Source organism: Komagataella phaffii, chromosome 2 (genome assembly GCF_000027005.1).
Source record: "Komagataella phaffii GS115 chromosome 2, complete sequence".
NCBI classification, from domain to species: domain Eukaryota; kingdom Fungi; phylum Ascomycota; class Pichiomycetes; order Pichiales; family Pichiaceae; genus Komagataella; species Komagataella phaffii.
This window is the reverse complement of record NC_012964.1, coordinates 2369316-2394163: the sequence shown is the minus strand read 5'-3', so window position 1 is coordinate 2394163 and position 24848 is coordinate 2369316. Positions and strand designations below refer to the sequence as shown.

Here is a 24848-nt window from a genome sequence, read left to right as displayed (position 1 = left end):
ATCCAGCATCCAGCATCCAGCATCCAGCATCCAGCATCCAGCATCCAGCATCCAGCATCCAGCATCCAGCATCCAGCATCCAGCATCCAGCATCCAGCATCCAGCATCCAGCATCCAGCATCCAGCATTCACTATTCGCTAATACAAGTCGAGGCAGTTCGCACAAACAACCTTTGACACTTGCATCTACCCGTAGCTTAATAAAGACAATTACTCAGATTAATGACCCGTTAAAGGCACTTGTACCGACAAATTTTGATTATTAAAATTACGCCAATCGTTTCAAGAGTCCTAAACAAAGGTGACGACAGATATTAATGCTACAACAGCGAATCGGCCCTTGTCTGTACGCATGCACAATCGGATATACTTATTGAAATATCGGACTTATCAAGTAAATCTGCATAACGAGGGGAATTTTTGAATGGCTATATCAGTAACTAGCTCAACTTGCCAAGCCCAAGTTAGCACTGAATAATGGAACGATTAGACTCCCCTCCTTCTCGACTATGAGGAATGGCAGCACTACTTGACTAATTTAGAAATTGGAGGCCACAAATTCCAATCGATAATGAAGAAAATGATGAGATGTTGCCTTTTAAAATATAAAGCCTAAACCGAGGTTACCGGTTTATAGGAGTTTTGAAGAACCAGCGTTTACAATTAAATGGGTAGAGCAAAAGATAGACCAAGTGCTCACAAAATGCACTTTCCATGCAGTAGCCAACATGATCATATGAGACTTCTTAAAAAAACTCACTACCAAGCCTGATTGTGCCAAGAAATAACTTATTAGAACTCACTCACAGCATATCTTCTTGGAACGAGATATTCAACTGCTATCTACACGCGAGCTACGTATTATTGCATAATAGTTGATCTCTCTTACGTGTACTAAAGGTGCTCAATTATTTAACTGGTATTATCAATAGTGAAACACAATGAAAACGGAAAGATAATAAAGAATAAAGAATATCAACTAGGATAACACAACTACCTCTATAGGAAAACGAAAGAATTAGAAAGCAATCAAATTTTTCTTGTAAACAAGTCATGAGCAGATCGGTAAGTACAAAGCAAATACGTTGGCTTTTCTATTATTGTCTGGAATTGCGAGAAACAAAATATCTAACAAACAATCCAGACATTAATTCGGGAAAAAGTATTGTCTGCATCCCCATCAAACCAAAACATCCAGCATTCGGTATTAAATGGGCGATGTTTGTAGTAGTGCCGTGATAAGTCTGCTAACTTGAATCAGGAAAATACCTGGAGCGCACAGTGATTGTCATATTTTAAGTTAAATTGTGAAAGACCCTAATCTGAGCTGGAAGGCTCTAATACCCTCTGCAGTTAGCTTAACTCGATTATCAGTTGACGGACATCTACTGGGCCATGGACTGGAGAAGGAAAGTAAGTTGTTACAAAAAAAGCTGTATCTTGACCTTAAGAGTTGTCTACATGGCCCTCTATCAAGACCATAGTTTTGTCTTCTTTGTGGTATCCCAACTAGTCAGCTCAACAACAGAAGTTGAGGCACTTGCCTTCTCCCAGTTTTAATGGCTTAACTGGTTGGTAGAGTGGTCCACAGTCGCTGAAAGGAGGATTCACAGATCCCTCTGTACGGATGTCCATGTGATGTAACCGGCAGTTCAGCTGCAGTGGTATAAACTAAAGGTGGAATCATCATTTCCAAGCTAGATCGCTTTATTTATAGGTGAAACAAAACTCGCTTAATTGCTAGTTCCTAGCATCAAAAGCACTGGTCCTGCATCCCAAACTAAGTACAATAGCAAACCACAAATATGCTTAAATTGATAGGGCCCAATACATTAATAACGTACTTTGGTTTTTTGGGGCAGTTCAGGTTGCAAGGATACGAAGTTGAGTCCTTGAACTTCTTTAGAATCCATATTAATGGTTTTGTACTCCTCAGTTGGGCAAATATGAGGCATTTGAGCAACGCCAATGTATCTTTACGGTAAGCAAAATCGTTTCATCAGTATCAGATGTCAAATAGCCGAGTTCATGATGTGGACCAAATAGAAGTAGTGCCATAAAGAGATTCACCGATACCGCTGTAGTTTTTTGAGCTTTTTTTTCCCTTGAAAGTAACGGCCCTCGATGAATGTATTAATGGTCCTAGAGACAATGAGGACAGGTGTTGCAAAAATTTAACTTGTTGAAAGTTTTGTCCTTGAGTCAGTGAAACATATTGGAAACTCCAGGCATCTCAAAATATAGAAGATAGTATTCGACTATTTTTTGAACTTAGCAAATATCAAGGATAAATATTGGAACTCATCAAACAAGCAGTTTTATTTCATCCCATAAATTCTATGCTATGCAGCCTTGTGGGGCAGAATTTCAGTATAATCAAGTTTTTGAGATTTGTCATGACGAAACCAGTTTAAACTCAAGTTGTAAAACAAAATCAAGTAACGAACAAAAAAGAAAAACAAGGCCCAGTCGATATTTGCAGAATAGCCTGCATGCTCAATCCATTGCTCATTACGACAGAACGTTCGAAAGTAGATTGCACGTAAAATTTCAGAAGTTTTTAATCGAGTACATGCGTAGTTTTGACTGCTTGGATAAGAATTGTGAACAAGCTTGCCGCAAACTGCTAATTCCAAACTATTAACATTAGTGCCATACTGTATACTGCGACTTCTTGGTCAACTTTGTTTATACGCATGCCTTTCAAGTGAAATTTCTTGGAAAGGTTAGAATTGGCATTTCACTTTCAAGCACGAACAAAGCAGGCAACTAGTATTTCAAATTGAGTTGACTTTATCTTGCTGTACTTTTTATGGCGTCACATGCATTGCGCATAAGCTCTCGTGATCACGTTTGGCTTACGTTTTATTTAATCGCATGATGAATAGGTAAGTGAGGCATAAATAGCACCAGATTCTAATAGATATGAATATGTACAGAACAGGCTACTGCCGATTGCTCCTTGAGAATTCCACAACTGGTTTATGCAAGTTTAACAAAAGGAAAACTATAACTATCGCTGCATGAGTCATGAATTGATTTGCTAAGAGTTACATGCAACTCACCGAGACTAATTTTACCGTGTGCGAGCAAGATTACGGTTTGTAATTAACTGCGCGAAGTGTTATGTTATGCTCTTTGCATCCTGCATTTTGGATGCATGTGGTTAAAATTTGAACTCAAGGTGAACCTTAAAAGTGACTCGATCCCGCATGTATGCTGCACCATAACTATTTAGTGACTGAGTTTTTCATTCTCTAAAGGAGTATTTCTTGAGTTGCTTATTTTGCTAAGACCAACATTTAAGTCGAACTAAAGGATCATTCACTATGGGGCCGAAAAGTCATGATTTCGAAAACTGGGATTTATTAGCACTATTTTGATGCATGGACATAACCGTTCACTAGCAAGTAGCTGTATAATGTCAAACTATTTGGTATTCCTTTGCCTTTGCATTATTGTTGTGGTAGACTATACGAAAGTAGACTTGCTTGCCAAAAAAAAAAAATGCCATCCCTTGCTCGTGGTAGTGCCATCTATCATGTAAACTGCAACATCAGTTACTAATTCCAATAGAGTTTAGATACTATTGGGTCTATGCTGCGGCAAGAAGGTGATCATTCCTTGAGATTAAAAAACCAGTAAAACGCGGATTTCATAGTGCATAAATGCATAGTTGTCCTCCTCCGCCTACCTTGCAGTAAAACTGAGCATGTGACGTGTGCAGATTTCTCCCGTATTTTTTTCTTTGCCCAAGCTCCAAAATCTTTACCTAGCCCTGGTGCATCCATAAATATACATCTCTTTGTTGTGGTCAAACAACATTCGGCTTGTCCGAGATTTGTTTTCTTACTATTACTTATCCCAACCTATATCATCCACCTAAAATGCAGCTACTGTCAGCAAGTTCAAGCACTCCATTCGTCGCTATGTCGACAGTAAACGCTGGGAACGAGTGTTATCTTAGGACCAACAATAGTAACAGCAACGGTATCAGCGATAACCGCTTCAGAAAAAAAAAGCTTTCTGAGGATTTGTTGAAAGCCGATTTTGTCGAAGACACAGCCGGTAACCCAATGATTTACCCCATGGTTTTATCTGCTCCAACATATATAAAAACTGAACATCTCCAAGAATTGGAGCATAAACAGCAAGGATCAAATCTGTTGTCTGAAATGTTTACCAAAAATATTTTCAATTCACATTCTGCAATGTTTGTTTACTCTGAAATCCCTCAAATAAGTTCGGTTCAGTCATTCATTGGTTCTGACACCTCTGTCCTTGTTGCTGATGCCTCTTCAGAAAAAAATTCATTGTTTGTGTACTCAAATACTGGTATATCTTTTGATCCGTCAGATGAGGATCCATGCCCTTACGAGGCTAATTTTGATCCAGGACAACTATTCTCAGCGGTATCCGCAGTAGAAGACGGTTCTATGGCAACATTGACAGCTCCCACTATGTCATTAGAAGGTGTCGTTAATTCCAAAAAAGGAATATGTCAACTTAGACAGCATAACAGAATCGAGGGATTTGATTCTTCCCATGAATTCAAAGTCTTGGGATCAATGTTCCTTAACCATTCGTACGTACCGCTGGTTCGTGGACGTAGTTTCGGAGGAAACAATTGTAGACCTCCCAAAGAGCCATTAATTCCTGGAACCCGGTACGTTGCTGCCCATCTAAGATTGGAAAACAATACCTGCGAGGATATGTGTCTCCCAGAATGGAACAAGCATGAGCTTGAAGATAGTAGAAGAATCATTCGTATAGAGAGAAGATACCAGTCGAATGAAATTGTGGCCTCTTTTTCTATAGTTGGGTCTGCTAAAGAGAATCCACAAACAAAGCCTTCAAGCGATCCTGACGTGAAAGTTTTGGAAGTCTCGTGTCTGAAATGTTTCATCAACGGCAACGAATCTGACGAGCAATTTGTGACTGAATGTCAGTCAGATGAAGCGCATTATGGCTTCACAGAGTTACCAAAACAAAACTTTAGCAGAAAATCAAAAGGCTGCAGCCACAAAATGGCAAATAACACGATTGCATGCCAATACTATATTACCAGCGTCGAAGTCATCAAGATTATTGAATTACTGGTCGGAGGCTATACAGTTTCTGATCCTCGGCAGAGGAGGAAAGAAAGAGGCCGCGTGAGATCAAACTTGGCTCAATTCTGGTCCAAACACTTAGTTTCTTCTTCCAAGAAAACGATGAAGCGCCCTGCGATGCTAGCATGCAACGAGGATTATCTTGCAGAGCTGGAACAGCGTATCAACACCTATGACGTGAGAAAGCCGCGACTATTTGATAAGAGCGTTAAGATTCTCGAATGGCCTAATCTTGGACCAGCTTTGCAGCGGGCTATTCAGAGCTATTACATGGTGCAACTGGAAGAATCCAGCAACTAGCTTGTGTTTACAAATAGCGACTAGATTCAAGTACAAAACATTGATGTAGACAAACAAGTTGAAGATAGGGAAGAGCAGCAGATGGTCCTTTTGTATCTATTCTTGAATGCTCCTGATTTCCTTTCAAATTCAAAAGACTAGTTGTATTCAAGGTCCCATAAATGACCAAAATTCCTTTTACGTATCGAGCATAAAGTAAAAACGGCAAAGGTTTCTTTAATCAACCTTTCTAAATCAAGTCAGAACATGCTAAACAAAGACAGGCCAAGATATTCTATTACATAGTTTCCGATTCCGGGCGCAAACCAACTTGATAAAAGACTTGAGGCAAGATCTAGAACATGCTTGCAATAGTCTAATTTGAGTAGCAGATCATCATGAGGTTTCCAGAAACATAAGTAGTCGAAAACAGAAAGTTTTGCAAGAATAATGCAATATTTAGCTGAGCCCGCTTTGTTTTCCTATCCACTTTTATTGGAATTCCAAAACATTCTTCAAAACTAGCAGCTTAGAAATTGGACTGATTGCACCCTCACCCCATTTCTTGCGGTTTGAAATTTTCACAGTCTACGTAACCCTAGGCTCGGCATTATTTGTTACGTCAGCGTCAAACTCGGACTCCTACACAACTATTGATAACCTGGGGTAAAAGTCCATTTCATCGCACTAAAAATAGAACTGCACTTGATGTTAAAGAATTTTCACGTCATTTAGACGTGAGCCAAATAATTTTAAATTTATTTGATCAACATGGTATTTATATTTATTGAAACACATTGTAGTATGTTGGAGTTTCAAAACTACGTTCAGGGACTGAACGGCTCAAATCGGGTGGTCCCCGTCTAGGATTTGGGTTATCCCGGGTTGTTCTTCGAGAAACGAGTTTTGTCCACGAACCCCCCTCTTTGTGAGCCAACCGGCGGGCAAATCTGAGGATGCCGAGCATTGAGAAACTCCTAAAAGTTAAAATTGAACCCCTTGTTACGGCCGGCCGTGCAAGAACAACTGCCTTACAAACCGATCCTCCTCCAAGCAGAACGCTGGATAGTAGTGAGCCTGATCTAGCCATATAGAAGGACAACTCGACTTGTTGTCGTGAGATGTAAAAGCTCTACTATTTTGTACCATTAAGTTTCAAAACTGGATACGCAATAACTGTGAAACTGACAAGAGTGTAGAATTATGAGATCTTTTTTTTTTGCAGGAGAATTCAGCATCCAACAAAATTATGTTTAGGCCTTTGCCTGCCAATGCGTCTTTCACGGTGGAGGTGGTCTTGGGAGGGCGTGTTGTGATGTCTGCTAGAACCCAAAGACTATCAAACGTGCATCTCTTTTTTCCAATGGATCCAAGATGTCTGCGCCCATCTTCTGTGTATAAAAGCATACGATAATCTGGTGACATTGCCTAATAATGATCCAATACGAATTATTAATCGTATTTCTTAACCTTAGAGAGACTTAATATAGGCCTTGCTTTCTCGAAAATATTGTTTCATCAGTCTCTCTAAACTTTCAACTCATCTTTCACCACAAACAGGAGTCAGCATCTTATTGGGCCCTAGTGAACGATTCATCCAGTAGGTTCCCAAAAAACCAAATGCAAAAACTACTGCTAGAATACATCCCAAAATTCCAAACCACCAAGTCAAAGACCCAGCATCTTGGCCAGGAACTGTAGCATTCATACCAAACAAGCCTGTAATCATGCTCATAGGAAAAAATATGGTTCCCAGCAACGTAATTTTAGAAAGAATCTCGGTAATTTTGAGATTGGAGTAAAAAGATTCGACTTGCAGTTGCGCAAGGTAGTTGGAATAACTTCGACTAAAAATCTTTTCATAGCTCAATAAACTTTGAAACATGGTAATAATATGATCCGAGATGTCACTCAAATATAACGCAATATCTGCTCTAGGTGCAATATTCTGCTGTAACGACACGTTGGAGGTCCAAGTGCCGTTTGCCCCGTCTTTGCATCTTTTTGCAAGAATTTTGATCACTTCTGTTTTGCCTGAAAGCAGTCGCATTAAAGTCATCACTTTCCTTCTCGATTCACCTATACGCTGTAACATGATACCAAATTCCTGATCTCTTGCGACGAATACGGACTCTTCAAATGCATCTGCTTCACGCTCCGTGGCTTGAATTACTGGAGCAAATCCATCAGTAATATCATCAATCATTGCGTAACATAACCAATCAGCAGACAGACTGACATAATCTCTTAGTTGTCTTACCCGTCTCCTGACATTTGCGGGGTGATTGATAGGAGCAAAATGGAACGATAAAATTCCTCCACGGAAAACAATCATATAAACATTAATCGGCTCCAGTAAGTCCTCACTCTCGGGGTCTGTTTCAAAAGAGTGGAAACAGACAAAGTAATAATTCTTGAAAAGTTCTACTTTCTCACGTCGTTCTTGCATACGAATATCTTCGGCAGTTAAAGGGTGGATTCCAAAGGCTTTGGCTAAAACTTTCATCTCATTGTCTGTTGGACAAATGCAATCAAGCCACCAAGTGGCTTCAGTACCGAAAAGGTCTTCAATCTTCTGACCTTCATTGACTAGTGAAGATATATCTGGAGCATGAACAGTTTCATTATTGTCAGACGAATAAAAACTATACCTGTCAGGCAATACGGAAGCTGCCTCAGTGTTTCTTTTCTGGCTTTGAAAGGTCACACCATTATTGTCATCATCCTCATTGGAACTTTCTTCTTTGTGAGAAGAATCATTAGATTTCTCTCGAAGATAGACATCACCAAGGCCCTGAGACTGGAAACAAGGCACCAGATTGTCTGCAGTTGTGTTTTGAGTAATGTCCTTTGGTACATACTTTAAGGTTGCAGAGCTTGGCTTGCTGTTGCCAAAGCTGAAACCTTTAGCTATGCCAGAATCGAAGTTTTCAAACGCTTCTTCTCGCTTCATCAAAGATTTTTTCTCCAATCCCTCTTCTTGAATAAAAGTTTCCAACTCCATGAAGTTAATTCCTTGAACCCTTACATTCTCTACGGCCATGGGAAAACAAACATCCTCCTTTGTTTCCTTCGACGAATTGGATGCATGACAACCAACATCACTATCATTGCTAGAATTCTGCTTCTCTTTCGTTTCTTGTTGAAAAGAAGTTCCAGCTGTGGATTTGATAGAGGTTCTTGAAGGCTGTTTTGCCAGGAAATTCATATCAATGCCTGAGATTGAGGGCCGAGTCTTTGTAGTCACTAAATTTTCTCCTCCAGGATTGAGAGATTTCTGAACATTTGTATTGCTTAATAACTCAAACTGCTCAAAAATGGATTTCGAGCGACTACTCCGGATAAAGCCAGGTTGTTTCTGCTTTTTGCTTGAACTATTATTGGACAAAGCCACAGAGGGGCTGGCAATGGAATCTTCACTGTGGTGCAATCTATCACGTAGATCTACGGATTCTACAAACTTTGAAGTATTTTGAGAAGTTATTGCTGGAGGTGGGGGAAATCTTAGCTCACTGACAGAAGGTATCTCCTGATCAGTGAACTTCAAAAACGGAGAGATGCTTTCTCTTCGAATGGGTAAAGGCAAGCTCTGGTGACTGCGATCGTGCAACTCTTCATTGTCGAGCATGCCAGATCTATTGGCAATACTGCCATGCGATGAAGTGTGATGAATCGCTGGGGATAGTAAATAACGGGAGCGATCATCATTGATAGGGGACATATTGGTCAAAATTGCCTTATTTGCACTTTTCTTCCGAATAAGATGAGATGGTAAACTTCCAGGTATGAAAGATACTATCAATTCTTGATAGGGTAATTATTTCATAATGTTGTGTCAACAGTCAGCAAAAAGGGATTGCAGAAATATTCTAATTATATGAGAAAAATTAAGAAATTTCAGATGTTCGCAGGCATGGTCACTGTCGAGGACAACAATCCAATCACAATGTGGTTATAAGCGCGATTTTAAGAGCTGTACAGAAGATATGCAAGATTTGATGTGCGGAATTAAACAACAAAGTAGAGAAAAATTGTCCTCTTATTTAATGTGAAATCCAAATTGCAGTCTGATTCTCATTTCTGTAGATTTTGACCTTGAAAAAAATAGATTCGAATTCATCTGCAACTAGCAGTGTCTAGTGACTAAGAGGTGACTCCTGACAAAATTGCCTGTTCAATTCAGGTTGGAATCGAAAGGAAAATTTTTTCATCGGTAAAATAAATTATTTGCGACTAAACTTGATTGTCACGAAAAAGAAATAAGATCCATGTCCAGTATTGTGAATTTCAATGTCCAACTGATAATCCGTTAAAGGGAAATTGATAGAAAGTGGACGCAGCTGCATTGATGAAGAACAATTCTATTATTCCTCTGATTTTATTTTGAAAAACGACTCTTGAAGGATCAGGATAAATCAAAAGTTTGGATGCCGATAAAGGCTCAAAAAAAACTATAAGATTGCTAAAAATCTCGTAGGCAAGTTTTTATCGACAGCGGGTTGCCATTTTGGACCATATACTCACAGTATACAAGTAGGCTGCATTCTGGCGTGAATTACGGCAGATGGTTAACACCGATCACTATCGCGCTTGCCGCATCGACATTGAGAGATCAAGTTTCCTTGCCACAATGCTGGTTACTGACTCTGACAAAAATATGTGTAGCTTATACTGGTTGAATTCCATGTGGTGTACAAGGAACGGGGAGATAAATAAACCAGGGATCAACAGGTAAAAGTTGAAATTTTGAACCCGCTGAAGATAGACATACAACAGAAGTCTTCTTCTTGTTATCATCAAAAGATCTAAAGTCAAGTAAACTCGTGAACTTGGATTTTGGTTGTTTCTGAGCGTTATTTGTTTCTAGACACGAAAAAGGATTCTTTCGGTTTCTGGGACCTAAAAATAGATGGCATGTAGATGTTGAGCTTTCACGTTGGCCAACCTGGTACTGAGTCAACAAAATACAATCAGTTAGCTTGATCTAAAAATCCACAAAGTGTTGTGCAATACTGAAGAAAGCACAACTCGTAAGGGGTAATAGCTTTCTGCGCAGAGGTATTGTGCATTCCTTACATTCGACCCCAAGTCTCTAGTATTGTTGAATAACAAGACATTGTCGGAGATTGTCTCAGTTTCTAAAAATTGTACCTCACACTTTTGCAAAGAATTATCGGCAGCAGTAGCACCGCACAAAAAAAATTCAATTGTTGTCAACGTTCCTGAACGACAACGTATACTCTTCGTCTTCTGGAACTCAGGAAAACTCAACATACTCTATGGTTGCATCAACGCGTGAGATCCAATATTACTGAAAGCAATCTTTGAATATAATAATCAGGTCAGTTCAAATGACTGTCAAACTTAATCTCACTGGCACCAGTCGCAGTTGTCAATTTTCCCAGGTTTTTGTAGCCATAATACAGAAAATTTGATTTCATTCACAAGTGGGTGACTATCCACAGGAGAATGGAAAATTGCAACATTGAAGTCGTAAAAGGAAGAAGCCCCATTGTTGAGCCCTAGAAGTAATAAATAGTGTTGACTTAATATTAGAAGTAGTGCCAGTCTCTGACGTATCGTCGTTGATAGTAATTTCATTCCCGACATCGATGGGTGGGTGGTGAATGACTCGATCGAGATAGAGGTTTCACCAGTAAGTGACAATTCAACAGTTTTCACTAATTGATATTGATCGGTAATAGAAATGCCTGTGAGATCGTGGTGGCATTGAATACAAACCAATGCTTACTGTAGCCAGACTAGTTAAAGTGACCACAACGGGCTGCAAACGATGAATGCTGCTGAGAATATCTTGTGTTTCAGTAATCATCAATTGCTTGTCTACCACCGCGTAAAATGTAGGATTGCAACTGAAACATGAATTAGTTAGGCCTTCGCTGTATATGTCGGCACATTGCTAATATTCACCGTACCCCTGAACCACTCCAATATCCCAAAACAAAAGGGCTACTATATTACCAGTAGCTTCACGGTAGGCATGTTTAAGACCATTTCATCGAGAAGTGAAAAGCGCATCTTGTGAAATGGGTAATTCTCCAGTACTGTAACGTAGAGTACACTACTATCTAACATTGGCCACCATGACAAGTTATATGAAACTTTTGATGAGAGCTAAACGAGAGACTTGTAGTCTCGAGTGTAAGGCTTATCAAAGCAGCTTCACAGCTGAGTCCCAGCAAACTCATCCCAACACTTTGCTATCAGCTGATCAACGTGGTCAATGTTGTTTTTGACCAGAGAAACTATCCGCAGACCGGAAGCTCCAAAAAAGAGATGTTTACAATCCTAAGAAATGTGGATTCCATAAAATTAACTTGTAATGGTGCACTTTATTTTTCCTTACTAGATAGATGTTTCAAAACAGCATAAAGAATGTGATCTTTTTCGTTTATGGAAAACTGGAAATGGGTCCTTTTACAGATACAAAACTGTCTTCAATATGATTCTCCGAGCTCAGCAACAAATAGACTGAAATAGACGGCATCTAGTCAATGTATGCTGTTCTCAAAAATGGACCTTGCTGATCAACAACCCTTTAAAAACCTGCTTTCAGATTATTTTCTGAAATTCACTCGAAAGAGGATTCTACTTAACGGAATCTTGCCTATCAGTCCTTGTCATTTCCTGCTGCACTAATATATCTCATATGAGTATCTGCATCAGAGCCCAACTGTTTTTCTACTCTAGCCAAAAAATGACGCCTTGATTCATTGAATAAGAAGAGAGCCCGATGTAAGTCGCAAGCCGCAGGAAGGCCAGTATCGACGTAGGCATCACTGACTGTCTCCTGAAGAGATCGATAGAGAGCTCAAACATCTTCAAATCCAAACCGTGCTCCAGCACGAAATGCTTCTGATGTTGGATGCGCTGCAACCCGGCAGACGCAAGAGATCTTCGATTGTCAAATCCTTCAACAGGGTGCGGTCTCCAGAGGAAAGAAATGATATCCGGCATCGTCCTTAACACCATATCAATAACAGGATCCCAACCAGCAAAGTGCATTCTAAGGTACTCACGGCCCCAACTCTCCAGTATTCCAACTAAATTTCTTTGCCACATCCTCGGGATCAAAAGCAAGTGCGACGAATCAATACCGATTCAGCCCTAATGGAGAGAAAGAAACATAATTTCTCCGTACTTGACCCGCGGATGTATCGTTTGGGAGGTTTGGCATATCCTTGTTCAGCCCTATGGAGAACACGTTCCCATAAGCCGCCGCTCCCTTGTATTGGACGGTGTCTCCTGTGAATTGAAGCCTTGTTCTGAAATAGCCACCGTCAGCAGCAACCAGCAAATCGCCATGCGTTGGATCTTTTTATTCAAAACTTATATCGACTCCGTCTTTTGTGAGATTCACATTATTTGCCAAGTGGTCATGTATTTGACAATTCCTTCGAGAGCATAAAAAAGAAGGAGTTGTGTAAGAGGGCTATATGAGTTCTGGCCTGTTTCAGTCTCCTGTCAGCAGTTGTCGACGAAAGGTTGACAGCAAGTATTTCACCGTCTTCCAATGACTTTTCACCTACCCTCGATCATGATGATCGCCCCTTAAATATTCTTGGATTCTTTCAAAATCTACTGGCTCGCGAAGAACTTGAAGACTTGATTCGGTTAAACCAATGACACGGACCAATGACACGGACCAACTTCACGAGGCTTCTCAAACCGTTCATAAAACTGCAGGGCGCCACCTTTGAGTACTGTGTATTACGATGCTTTCCTCCAGGGTGTCCGGATGCGTTCCGCTCCAATTGAATGATCAAATTATCTCTGAACTTTTCTGGTAGCCACGATACTATCGGCCGTTGTGGTTCAACTGTGACATTACTTTCTTATAGCTGTTGTATTATTATCTCTATATTCTATGTGTATGTCTAAATTTTGACCGATCGTGGCTTTTTCAATTACGAGCCTTAAAAGATGGTCTCCAAGAAGAGTTAGCTGTGCTGCCCTGCACGCCACCAGTATTGTTGATCACTTAGGACCCTACCATTGCTGAGAACCAGACCGCAGTCAGTATTTACACTGATTTCAGATGACTGAGGCAAATTTGAACCGCGACGAAACTCTTCGCATGAGAATATTCAATCGTAGTGGATTTACAATTGGTCCGATCCTCAATTGCTAGATTAAGACATTAATTAACCCTAAGATCTGTTTTGAGGCATAAAACAACTTGGTCTTTAGATTTGCCATACAATATGACCACATGAATTATTCTTTGTCACTGGTAATCGCTTTTTGTGAGCAATCATACACCAAATAATCCTGCATTCTTCACAAACACAGGGTATTACGATGATTAGAGGGTGATAGTAGCACAGCAAAATGTCACATTCTTTTCTTCCCTTGTGATGATTCATTGCCCGTAAAGGATTTGTTTGCCATTTTCCAAAGCTTTCTGACATTAATAACGAGTGTATGCGATTGAACAACAACTGAAAAAAATTCAGGCTTTGGCTTTATCCGAAAGGAGTTGAGGACAGCCCTGTCTCGGAAAAAAAAGCTAAGAATTTGACAGATGACTGTATAGGCTGGGCTGGGAAGTAATTCGATTAACTCCTGTACCATTTCCAAGTTAGAGCGGCATGGTCACACGGCATCGATACTTACCTAGTCTTAATCTGAATAACTGTACGCCCCATTTTGGTTGTAACTCATATTAACAACTCCTCCATCGACAGCATTCATAGAGAAACATCTTTGCTTCTACAAGTTCACTAGGAAGCTCCAGCCGTTTATTTCAGCCGACTGACAAAATAGATTGACTATGTTTGCCAAACCAAACCACCCTTCGAATGACAACCTCGGCTTCAAGTGATGAAGCAGGGACCGTATAAGCGAGAAGTACAGGCATGAAATCCTGGAGACAAATTATTACTTAGAAAGGGACCTAGTTTTTTCTCCCAGTAACTAGTATGTGCTATGATCAAAAAAAAAGTGCTTCGGCCCCAAAAGTGAAAAGCCACAATAGCTCCAAAGAGATTAATTATCAAATTAATCTGGAATCCGTTTCAACGTCTATAAAATTCATTTAAGAAGTTGAAGAAAATTTTGATGCAGGAAAAATAATGAGCAATTTAAATTAGGGTCCGATGTCTGACAGCCACGCAAGCCAGCCATCGAGATTAGAAAGAATAAGAGCCATGCAGGCAGCATATTTGCGCTTAAGAAATAAATTAAGGGGTCCTTTTCACTCGAAAATAGCGACTGGAACTGTTATAATGCACCTAAACTATTAACTACCAAGGTGAGAGCCACTAGGAGGCTTCGGGCCTTGAAATATCGTGGTCGTCTCGGAAGTTCACCTCTACTATAAGGAATAATTTCTTACTCTACCTAAAATGCAGCACTAATGTAACTGTTCAGCTTTGAGCTTCGTTTCCTTGTTCGTGAAATAGAACGTCGCTGCCAACTGAAAAAGATGGGAATCAAGATATTGGACTTTTGATAGGATGCTTTTCGAAACGAACCGCGGTAGCCTTCTAAACTCATCTTTGTCATTTTTGAATGCGTTTGGATGATACGAAGAAAATTGTCACCCCACATATTTTATCGCATGAGTAGCAGGTGGTTTCAATAATGTTGACCGGTTAGAGCCAGTCACCAAGTCGTTCACGTGATCTTGTTTTTGTCGGCTTAATTCACTATAATAGGTAGGAAACGAAAACGCCAAGAAGGTTCTACTGCGTTTCAATGCACTAGTCTGCAGCGCTAATAATTTGAAATTGACATAGAGATGCTGTACATGCTTTATTGGTAATTCCTCGCAAATAGTATTAAAACATCGGCGCATCCTTTACTTATCGCATCTCGCTGTAACTCTTAGAGAATGGGCTTCTGGAGAAATTGGATTGGTTATCCAGGCCAGCGTCACACTGTGTTACACACTGCTAAAACCGTGGACCCTCAAGACTTTGACGCAGTTGGAGAAAAAGAGCCAAACATTGACATCGAAATTAGAAGACAAGATGAAGTTGGTTTCAATGGATGTAAAGAGACTAAAATGGATAAAGGACTGGACTTTTTAGTGTGGGTGGTTGGAACACAGTTTACGTTTTGGACCATGTGGGCCATTCTGATTGCTTGGGCAGTTATCGGTATTGTGTTTGACGCACCGAATACCTGGCAAGTTGTTATGCAGGATGCTCAATCGATTCAGACTTATATTTGGGATACTCTCTTGATGAGACAACAGTTGATGCAGTCTTTTGAACAGAATCTGATTTGGGCGGAGTTTAGCTCTAGAGTTGCTACCTATAGAAGATTACTTAGTTCACCGGACTACGTCGATTCTGAAAAGATAGAATCTGCTGAAAAGCTAGAATCGGGAGAAACGAAGGAACAAAAATACCTTTCAAACATTGACTACGCTGAATCTTCAGCTGTCGACCTTCCTGTGGAAGGTTGGTTTGACAAAATGTCCTCTTTCTTGAACGAGGCAATTGGTTCGTTACCTGCAGTCATTATTTACTGGGCAGGTATCTTTGTTTGGATCGGTTGCGGTGCGCTTGAATCTAGCACTGGAAACAGCCCTCCATTCACCGGTGTAACTACTGGCTCTAATCCTGAGAGAGGCACTTTCACTAACACGTGGCAGATGTACATTAACACTGCGACAGCAGTGGTACTCTTGATTACATCTGTCTTTTTGCAGAATGTCAGAGAGAGACATGATCAATATGTAAAAAAGACGCTCGATGAGATAATGCATTTAGATTACTCTATTGAAGCTAGAATACGTGCTGTCAAGAAGGATATGGAGCCCAACCTTGAAATGGCCTTGGTGCCAGAGAAAAGAACTATAGCGATTCATGCTATCGATTGGTATGCTGATATGATTGGTACCGGTATTGGTGTTATTATTGCAATTTTTGTTATCGTTGTTTGGTTGTTGATTGGTCATCCAATGAACTGGAGTGATAACTGGTGGCTTATTATTGGAACTTACACTGGTCTAATTGGATTTATTGATGGTTTTGTCCTTCGTAACGTATATATGCGAATGGTGAATCAGGATGAGAGTACCTATGCTAGATGCAAAGAAGAAGACAAAGTCCTATTTGGTGAGCTTGGGCTGGTGTTCCCTGAGGAACCTGAAGTTCCTCCCGCTACTCTTTCGTACAAGATTTCTGTTTGGGTCAACGATGTCTGTTCTACGACATGGGCTGTTGGAGTGTCTCTCCTTATTGTTCTCGGACTTATAATTTGTGCAAGTGCGTTGAGATGGAGTGAGATGGGACAGTTACTCTGTAATACTCCTACTATGATTATTGAAGGATTCTTCCTGATTATTTTAATGCAAGCTCACAACTGGGCAGATGAAGACGTCAGAAAAGAGGTACACTCCTTGTTTGTGAGAAGGAAAATCCTATTTCAGTATGTAGATCAGCTTTAGCGTACACGTTGCCTGCTACGCACAAACAGGCCGTAACACGGGATATATATTGTGTACAATTGACAAAACTCCTACCGACGTGGACACCAATAAACATGCAACTTAATCGTTTAATCACTGTATAGCAGTCGTTCGAAGATTTTTGAGGTTTAGTGTTTTAATATCTTAGCTATTCTCCACTGACCATCCTACTACCGCCCAGTTCTCTCTCCCTTTCATTTTCGAAGACAGAATAAGACCATGATTTTTTACAGCATTGTTTTTGCTAGCTCTTCTCGTAGATTGGTACAAGTATTGAAATTGGTGTATCAGTAATCAATGACAATACCGTTTTCGTCGTTCAAGATCTTATCAGATAAGAGATCAGATTAACACTTGCATCGGAATTGAACAATTCCTGGGTGCGTTGTAAGGCAGTGCAGAGCTTGTTTCTAATCTCCTTGCTTGGAGGAGCAGCACTCAGCATTCAGTATCCGGTAGTTCACTTTATGTTATAAGAAATTACCCAAACTAGACACACAACTGAAACGCCAAGGCCACTTTGACTTTTTGCGCGAACAACAACTGTATTTTTTTTTAAATTGTTATTTTGTACATGAAATAGCATTAGGTTCAAGCGATGCATGCAGTAGTGGGCGTGATTGCTTCGCTGCATACAGGTGCTTTTGTAAGATACCTTGCTGGTGACCCGAAGCAGCAATTTCGAATATTCACTCGCTGTCTCAACAAGGTATTCTACTCCGTTGGAAATCCAGATGAACTAACTGTACTAGTGTGTCAAGCTGATCGGAGCCTCTTAAAAATGAAGGCTCATTACTGATAAGCCACTGGAGAGCTACTCTCTAGAACAGATTAGAATTTCAGGCAAACTAATCGTTGAAGTCGATCTTTGAACGGTCTACAAGTAGTATTTGTAGGATGGCTTAAACCCTTACCTATTCGACTATTTTCGTGCCCCACGTCTCTCAAAACTGCACCACAGATGCTTATGCAAAATTGATAATCGCAAAAGTTTATTTGGATATGAAGTCCCTGTGGTCATGTTTATTGTTCTCGATTTAACCAAACCGTCTTGTCTGGTTTCTTTCATATCCACACTTAGAAATAATATATGTTTTATAATGCTATCAAAGCGTGGCTGTATGTTATCCAGAGTTTACCTGTATGGACAGTTTACAATGGTCTTTCTCTTTAGTAAACATATTGTAGATAAACATTCATAGCACTGAGGAAATGAACATAACTCTCCTTATTATCTAGTTTTTCTTCATTCCTAGCATTTTAAAGAGCTGAACAGGTCTAAGTTTCGCCGATACTATCTCTCTGCTGGCAAAAAAACTACAGAAAAAGAAATGCTCCTTTATCAAGAATCAATACGTTAATTATGGCCCAATCATGGATGAAAAACAGAATTTTCTTGGCCTAACAAAAGAGATGGCTATAAGCATAGTTACCCCCACTTTATGACCAAGAATGGAGAGGTCATGCACAGCACAACAATAACTGCCTGAATCCCGGTACCAGTGGACGTATTATTGTAGCATTCTTAAAATACTGAATCCCAATCAGAGCGCTGAAAAGAAAAAAAAATTAATTCAAAAAAATTAATTCATTAAAAAGTCCAATAAAAAAAAAAAAGTAACAACTGAATACTTAAACTATTCAATTCAGCAGTGAAGATTTACAAGCAAAAACGAACCTAGATTTAGTGCTCTGAACAAAACAACTCATAGAAACTATCTAAAGTACCGTCAAATTCAGTGCCAGGTAGTGCCACCAATTCCGCGGTTCTCGTTAATAGTTCCGTCTTAGTTCTGTAGCCCAAGCTCCTCCTATTCATCTTCCACGTTTTCAATCCTCTCTTCAATGACTCTGTGAATGGGCAAAACTTAGTGTCCAGTTTAGAAAAGTTAAACTCCACAGGCGAATTCCTGCCCAGTAAATGTTCCCCGGGTAATTTTTCAGTATAGCAGCTTCTGACTGTGGGAGAAATACCGCCAACAGTAGTCTCCAATTCGTCATTATTAGCGTTAATGTCGGCACAGAGATGTTCGATTGCATCGAGGTACCTCAGAATTGTTTTGTTGGGTGCAGCATTCGCACTTGTAACTATTTTGCTTTTCAGTTGCTGAAACATTGCTGCAAGAATATTGATTTGGTAGCGTTGAATGGAAAGAATCTGTGATTCCAAATGTAAAATATGAAAGAAACCTTGTACAAACTTGAAAACATAGAGGTTTATAACTGGGATGGTTCGTCGAAATTGATCATAATCAAATTCCGATAATTCGCCACATAGCACACGTTTAATCAGAAGAAACATGAGCATTAAATCCAATATGCAGTTTAACCCCGACTTCAAAGAGGAAAGGCACAATCTCAACGGGTTGATGCACAATGCAACCGAAGGAAGGGACAAACAAACTCTTGTCATTTGGCAATGAGCGATAACAAACAGATTGTCAGCTAATTTCTTTAGGTGTTGCAATTGAGGGGACGAACTCGTCAACTCTAAAGGGATGTAATCATCGACATCGACTTGGCCATATTCTTCATCCACTATAGGAAAATCATCATCGGCGATAGTCGCAATAGATGACTCTGACAAGTTTGCACCAGCCAGCAAGTTTTTAATCTTTAGCTTATGATAATTAATATCATAGATTACTTGAATCTCAACTTCAACAGCTTGTGATAGCAACTTATCATGATCAGATGTGCGCGTCCACACGAAAGGATATTGCAATCCCTTCATAGCCGAATCGGCCAAGTTAAGCTTTAGTTCTGTCTTCAAATTTGCGTCTTTTAAAATTGGAAATCTATCCTCAAGAGGCTCATGAAACAACTTTATCGAAAGCAATGAGCCATATTTACAAAACTTGCAGAATAAATCACTCCATCTCATTATCTTTTTGTCCTTGATGAGCGTGTCAAGTTTGGCTTTTGGATTCATGTTCTGAACAGTCAGGCAATCGTAGTGAGCAACATAGGTGCATAATTCTTGATAGAATGGACAGTTCAGTAATTCAAGTATTGTTGAACTACAAAGATCATACTCATCTTCGCATAGGCATTCTTCAACTAGAATCAACATGGCTTCCACACTCAATGAACTGTCTAATATAAGAAGATTTCGTAAAAAAAAAATCTCTTGAAGAGATCAACCTGAACTTCTTTATCCTTCAAAAACACACAGTTAGTGAGAAGAGGATGTTCCAACGGTATAATGTTGAGTATACGAAGTAGAATTGATATAGCCAAAAAAAGATGATCTTTATGGAGATGCCACGTATTATTCTTTTCAGCATCATCTATTATTCTAGACATCTCTTCGAAACGAATGGGAAAGCTGAACGTAGGAAGGTCAGCAACGCGAAAGTATTCATGAAGTAAGGTTTTAATCAATGTAATGTTCTTTTCTTTGTCCTGCACAAACTGTGGAAACTCAAGAGGGTTGTCCATTCCCTCGGGATACTGGGTAACAGAGACCAAACTCCCTGAAACTTCAAAGCTTGTGTCAAGAAACATGAGGTCAGACTGATGAGAAAACTGGATACTCTTTTTGATACCAGGAATGTCTATTCTCGTCTCACAATCTGTACTGTGAGATTTTGAGTCAGAGCTAGCAGTTGAGAAGGCTGACAAGTCTTCCATATAAAACTCTTCTGGTGGTGTTATCTGCTGCATTTTATTTGAGTCATAACCTAGAATGGAAGAGCTTTCAGTCTTTACAGTTTCCCCTGACGACTTCGACTTTATCAGCTTGTCTAATCTTAAGGACCTGAACTTGTCAGGGTAGGAGCACTCAATATCCTTTAAGTAGCATTTGGAACAAGGGTAGTTTCTATCGCATTTTGTCTTGCTCTTCCGACAATTATGACAAGAAACTGGCAACTTTTTGTACTTGGTCATCAGAAAAACGCTAGTGACAGAAGTCAACCATGAGAGAAAAGAGATTGCCTTTCAAATAAACTCTGATGCTCGAAAAGTGAGTCTAATACATTGATATAATAAATGGATCTAAAAACTTCTGATAAGTCCGTGATAGTTTAGTGGTAGAACCACCGCTTGTCGCGCGGTAGACCGGGGTTCAATTCCCCGTCGCGGAGTTTTTTTTTTTGGGCAACCTTCTTCCTTAACGCCTTAATGTAAATGGTCTCTTTCAACGCACGTATCACACTGAATTTAAATGGGTTGCTCGGTTGCTCCAAGATACGGTACATGTAGATAACTCATCTTACGTAAAGCCAATTACCTTTGCTACCCTTCTCTTCAGTCTTTTTTTGTTACAACTTTTCTTCTTCATAAGCGAGAATCTTTATTTCGTAGCATATTTTCTGGATCCCAAATTTCACGCGACGCGTTAGTACAGATAGTTTCTGTCTCAGTTCACTAAGCATGAGTCTTTATGCGGAAGATCCAGAACTGGATGATTTCATTATTGACAATGAGCCCAGTGGCACTCATCATATAGTTGAAAGCAGTAGTGATGAAGAAGAACGTTTCACAGAAAAATCTTCAGGCCCCATAAAGCAAGCTAGATCCACCCAACCTGAGTTGCAGAATCACGACGAAGAGTTAAGAAAGAGGGTTATTAGATCGCATATAGCTATTCTATGCAGCTCATTGGGCGGAATAGATCACAGTACAGAATCGAAATTGTCCATTTATAAATTGGGCGGAGAGGCATTAGTTTGCTTAAAGGATATCAAACGATGGATCAGAACAGTCGACCACGAAATGAACAATTGGGACGTTGCATCTGCTTGTGCCGATTGCAATTTAGTGCCTAATGATTTGATACATATAATGACCCAATGGGAACTAGATAATCAAGGTAAAAAAGTAGAAAACCCCAAGTATTGGGAATCAATTGTGGTGTCAAGTTTAGAACTGCTAGTGATGCTAACAAACCCGCTGGTACTTGAATTTGAGAAAACAGACGAGAAAAAGATTGTTCTTTACCCCAAGCTAAAGAAAGCTCATCTCACGTATAAGAATAGAATATTGAACTTTCAGGGCGGCCTTACTTTGAAAGCCGTATTGAGGATTTTGCTACCCTTGCTAGTTAGTAACAAGAGATCGACAAGGGACCTAAAAGTTATGTATCTATGTTTGACCTTTATCAGAAACGTTATAAGAATAGAACCGGCAGATGCAAGGATCAACTCTAAGAAGACTACCAAACAACTGAATATCAGTAGTAACTATCCTGTGGGCGTATCTCCCGACGACGTGGATGTGAACCGGGTGATGATTATTCTGAAGAAAACCAAAGTCTTGAGCTTAATATTGACTCTAACCAGCAATGCAGACAAAGCTTACAATGATACAATGCTCCACCAGCTGTGTCTAGAATGTTTGTACTATCTTCTCAACGGTATAAAAGTGTCGAGTTTCATATTGGGGGAACCTCAAAATGAGCATGACTCGAGTATGACGGAAGCTGGGCTTGAATTGAGTGATTTGGTGAGTAAAGAAAAGAATATCTTTGATGGTATTAAGAGAAATCACAGCTCCAGACACTCTAACTTTGGCACTCTTCTATCCCTGCAAAGAGGAAACGAGAGAATCACCATCTCTGGATCTCCAAAAGACTTATTGGCAACCCTAGATAAGACAAAATCTCATAGCAATAGTCGCACGTATACCCGGATCGCCAAGAATGAGTCGACGAATAGAGATTTAGACTCACAGTTAAGATTGCACAAAGCTAAACGACTAGACTCAGAAGGGTTGAAGATTCTCATTGAGTTTTTACAGTCGTTTATGGAAGAATCTTTTGATCCTTTTTTTTCGAAACTGATTCACACTTACTCTTCAGATGATAACATCCGATCATATTTGATGTATGCTTATTTCTATGTCCTTCAATGGATATTGGAGTATTTTCAGGGCTTGAAAAAAAAAGATTTCTACAATATAGCTTCTGCATTTGACCACTCCAATGTGATTTTGATTTTAAGAAAAGTTTCCGAGTACCATGACCTAAAGGAGTTTAATATGTGTTATGTTCTGATTGGATGTCTTGACGAGTTGTTGTCCAATGCCTGCTTCATGTTGTCCACGAACGATTCGCAACTGATTGACCGAGCAGAAGGTTTACTGAATTCAATAGTTGGGCAAGAGGCTTATTTAGAGTTATTTATATCGATTGTTTCATCTGCTCATAAGGTATCTACTCAATTTGTTGACAAAGCGGCCCAATTTTTGTCTACGATCTTTAAAAGTACGGAGGCAATGGTAAGATTCTACGATTCCGACCAAGTTATTATTCAGAAATCTAAATCTACGAAAAAGAGAAACTCAAGGATTGCAGCAACTGAGGAAGAAGATAATGAGCCAGGTGAAGTTGATGATATTCAAATGCGGACATTAGCATTTAAAAAGAAAGCTGACATTAAATCGATCAGAACCAAACTCATTCGGAATGAAACTGTTTACTTGTTCATCAGCATCTGGGAAAGGCTGGATGATGTGGATGCAGCCCACTTCAAACTGGCACTCCATTTCTTTTATGATGTTTTTGTCAAATATGAGTTAGTACTTCATCTCTACAGATTGGACTTTTTGAAAACTCTTTATTGGGTCAACGCAAATCACTTAGTCCTTCCAATCGGAAAGTCAACTCGAAGAGATTTGCAATCATTCTCCAAGTACTTCATGTCCAAATTGTATCAGTTAATGAATCATTCAAAGGAAATTTTGGTGGAAATGCCATTTTGTTCTTTGAATCCTGACGTATCAATCAGGCAATACTTTCTCACTGGAGAAAAGCCCGACGTCCATGAGAAAACTGCTAGAGAGTACAAAGTAGGGAAGCTGGAGTTTACTGAAGAGCTAAACTTGGAACAAAAAATTGGAATCTTGGTTTCTCTGTTAAAAGCGTTAAACTTGGACTTGGTTGAATGGCTCAAGCATAATGTTGAGACGATCGTTGATTCCATGAGCTCATGGAATGACAGAGATATTGTGACAGGTGAAGATTTAACTTCAAAAGATGAGGACCTATATATTCTTCAAGCTTCCAACAAAGCGTACAATTCAGCTATTCGAAGAAACCCTACATTTCGAAAACTTCTGGAGTTGGTCGGATATGACATACCGACACATACAGGAATGAAATGTGTTCTCCAGAAACACATTGACCAAAGTTCTTTAGAGATATGCCTTTCTTTCATCAAAAAGTATCTTGAAGAGGACTATGTTCCTAGTAATCATGCTGAGGTAGAGGAACTGGTAAACTTGAAGAAACCAGCTCCCAACTCCAGAAATGGTACTGATGAATTCAACGGTGCTGACAATCAGCATAATGATCAAGAAGATGATCTTTTCGTCAATGAATCTGACGATGACAATCAAATAGAATTTGAGATTGGAGAGAATGGACAACGTCGCATTGTGAATGACAACCTAGATATCATCGAGCAACAGTTGAAATTCAATGAACGAAGAAATCGAGGTGTTGCCAGGCCTCCATCTAAGAGAGCTAAGCGGAACAGGGTCATCAGTTCAGAAGATGAGGATATCTCCGATGGCCTTTCATCACTAAATAAGAAGGTTAAAAGATCTAAGAGAAAACAAGCAAGAAGAATAAGAAAAACAATTTTTGACAGCAACAATGAAATAGGAGAAGAATCAAGCGGGGAAGGTGCTAAAAGGAAACCTTCCAATCTAGATCTCAACATAAAGTCTTCAGAATATATCGATGACAGCGATTTAGAGTTGACCGATGAAGAAGTATTCTTTTTTAGAGAAGATACTTTGAGATCAATGCTGAATGAAAGCAATGGCCAATTAACCGCAGCTCAATTGCAAGAGCTCTCCAACATTACAATAAATCATTTAAAGTCTCGGTCGTTGACCGGAGGGGACCTAGAAAACCTTACGATCAAGAATTCAATAGCCAAGGAGGGGACCCCTATTTCATTTGCCCAACCAATCGATGATGAATAAACTATAAGGTAACCCACCGGGTCTAAATCTAATATATAGCACTTACCGATAAGCTGGTGGAGCCCTTCATGTTAGATTAC

General features: G+C 39.7%; 10 protein-coding genes across 10 annotated transcripts; 4 read left to right on the top strand and 6 right to left on the bottom strand.

The window, feature by feature from the left end:
• Positions 1-3887: 3887 nt before the first annotated feature.
• On the top strand, positions 3888-5411 carry PAS_chr2-2_0003 (Hypothetical protein; the record flags this gene model as incomplete). The annotated part of the gene is made up of 1 exon (XM_002492168.1): positions 3888-5411. The coding sequence occupies one exon, from the start codon at positions 3888-3890 to the stop codon at positions 5409-5411; it is 1524 nt and encodes a 507-aa protein (XP_002492213.1).
• A 763-nt stretch (positions 5412-6174) lies between these two features.
• PAS_chr2-2_0004 (Hypothetical protein) lies at positions 6175-6480 on the bottom strand (the record flags this gene model as incomplete). Its single annotated transcript, XM_002492167.1, has 1 exon — positions 6175-6480. One exon carries the CDS (start codon positions 6478-6480, stop codon positions 6175-6177), a length of 306 nt encoding a protein of 101 aa, XP_002492212.1.
• Positions 6481-6930: 450 nt separating this feature from the next.
• Positions 6931-9111, bottom strand: PAS_chr2-2_0005 (Plasma membrane Mg(2+) transporter, expression and turnover are regulated by Mg(2+) concentration; the record flags this gene model as incomplete). The annotated part of the gene is made up of 1 exon (XM_002492166.1): positions 6931-9111. The coding sequence occupies one exon, from the start codon at positions 9109-9111 to the stop codon at positions 6931-6933; it is 2181 nt and encodes a 726-aa protein (XP_002492211.1).
• Positions 9112-10364: 1253 nt separating this feature from the next.
• Positions 10365-10664, bottom strand: PAS_chr2-2_0006 (Hypothetical protein; the record flags this gene model as incomplete). Its single annotated transcript, XM_002492165.1, has 1 exon — positions 10365-10664. The coding sequence occupies one exon, from the start codon at positions 10662-10664 to the stop codon at positions 10365-10367; it is 300 nt and encodes a 99-aa protein (XP_002492210.1).
• A 96-nt stretch (positions 10665-10760) lies between these two features.
• On the bottom strand, positions 10761-11000 carry PAS_chr2-2_0007 (Hypothetical protein; the record flags this gene model as incomplete). The annotated part of the gene is made up of 1 exon (XM_002492164.1): positions 10761-11000. One exon carries the CDS (start codon positions 10998-11000, stop codon positions 10761-10763), a length of 240 nt encoding a protein of 79 aa, XP_002492209.1.
• A 4246-nt stretch (positions 11001-15246) lies between these two features.
• Positions 15247-16812, top strand: PAS_chr2-2_0009 (Low-affinity Fe(II) transporter of the plasma membrane; the record flags this gene model as incomplete). Its single annotated transcript, XM_002492163.1, has 1 exon — positions 15247-16812. The coding sequence occupies one exon, from the start codon at positions 15247-15249 to the stop codon at positions 16810-16812; it is 1566 nt and encodes a 521-aa protein (XP_002492208.1).
• A 619-nt stretch (positions 16813-17431) lies between these two features.
• Positions 17432-17632, top strand: PAS_chr2-2_0010 (Hypothetical protein; the record flags this gene model as incomplete). The annotated part of the gene is made up of 1 exon (XM_002492162.1): positions 17432-17632. The coding sequence occupies one exon, from the start codon at positions 17432-17434 to the stop codon at positions 17630-17632; it is 201 nt and encodes a 66-aa protein (XP_002492207.1).
• Positions 17633-18517: 885 nt separating this feature from the next.
• Positions 18518-19765, bottom strand: PAS_chr2-2_0011 (Hypothetical protein; the record flags this gene model as incomplete). The annotated part of the gene is made up of 1 exon (XM_002492161.1): positions 18518-19765. One exon carries the CDS (start codon positions 19763-19765, stop codon positions 18518-18520), a length of 1248 nt encoding a protein of 415 aa, XP_002492206.1.
• Positions 19766-19929: 164 nt separating this feature from the next.
• PAS_chr2-2_0012 (Hypothetical protein) lies at positions 19930-20724 on the bottom strand (the record flags this gene model as incomplete). Its single annotated transcript, XM_002492160.1, has 1 exon — positions 19930-20724. One exon carries the CDS (start codon positions 20722-20724, stop codon positions 19930-19932), a length of 795 nt encoding a protein of 264 aa, XP_002492205.1.
• A 486-nt stretch (positions 20725-21210) lies between these two features.
• Positions 21211-24768, top strand: PAS_chr2-2_0013 (Subunit of a replication-pausing checkpoint complex (Tof1p-Mrc1p-Csm3p); the record flags this gene model as incomplete). The annotated part of the gene is made up of 1 exon (XM_002492159.1): positions 21211-24768. One exon carries the CDS (start codon positions 21211-21213, stop codon positions 24766-24768), a length of 3558 nt encoding a protein of 1185 aa, XP_002492204.1.
• Positions 24769-24848: the final 80 nt, after the last annotated feature.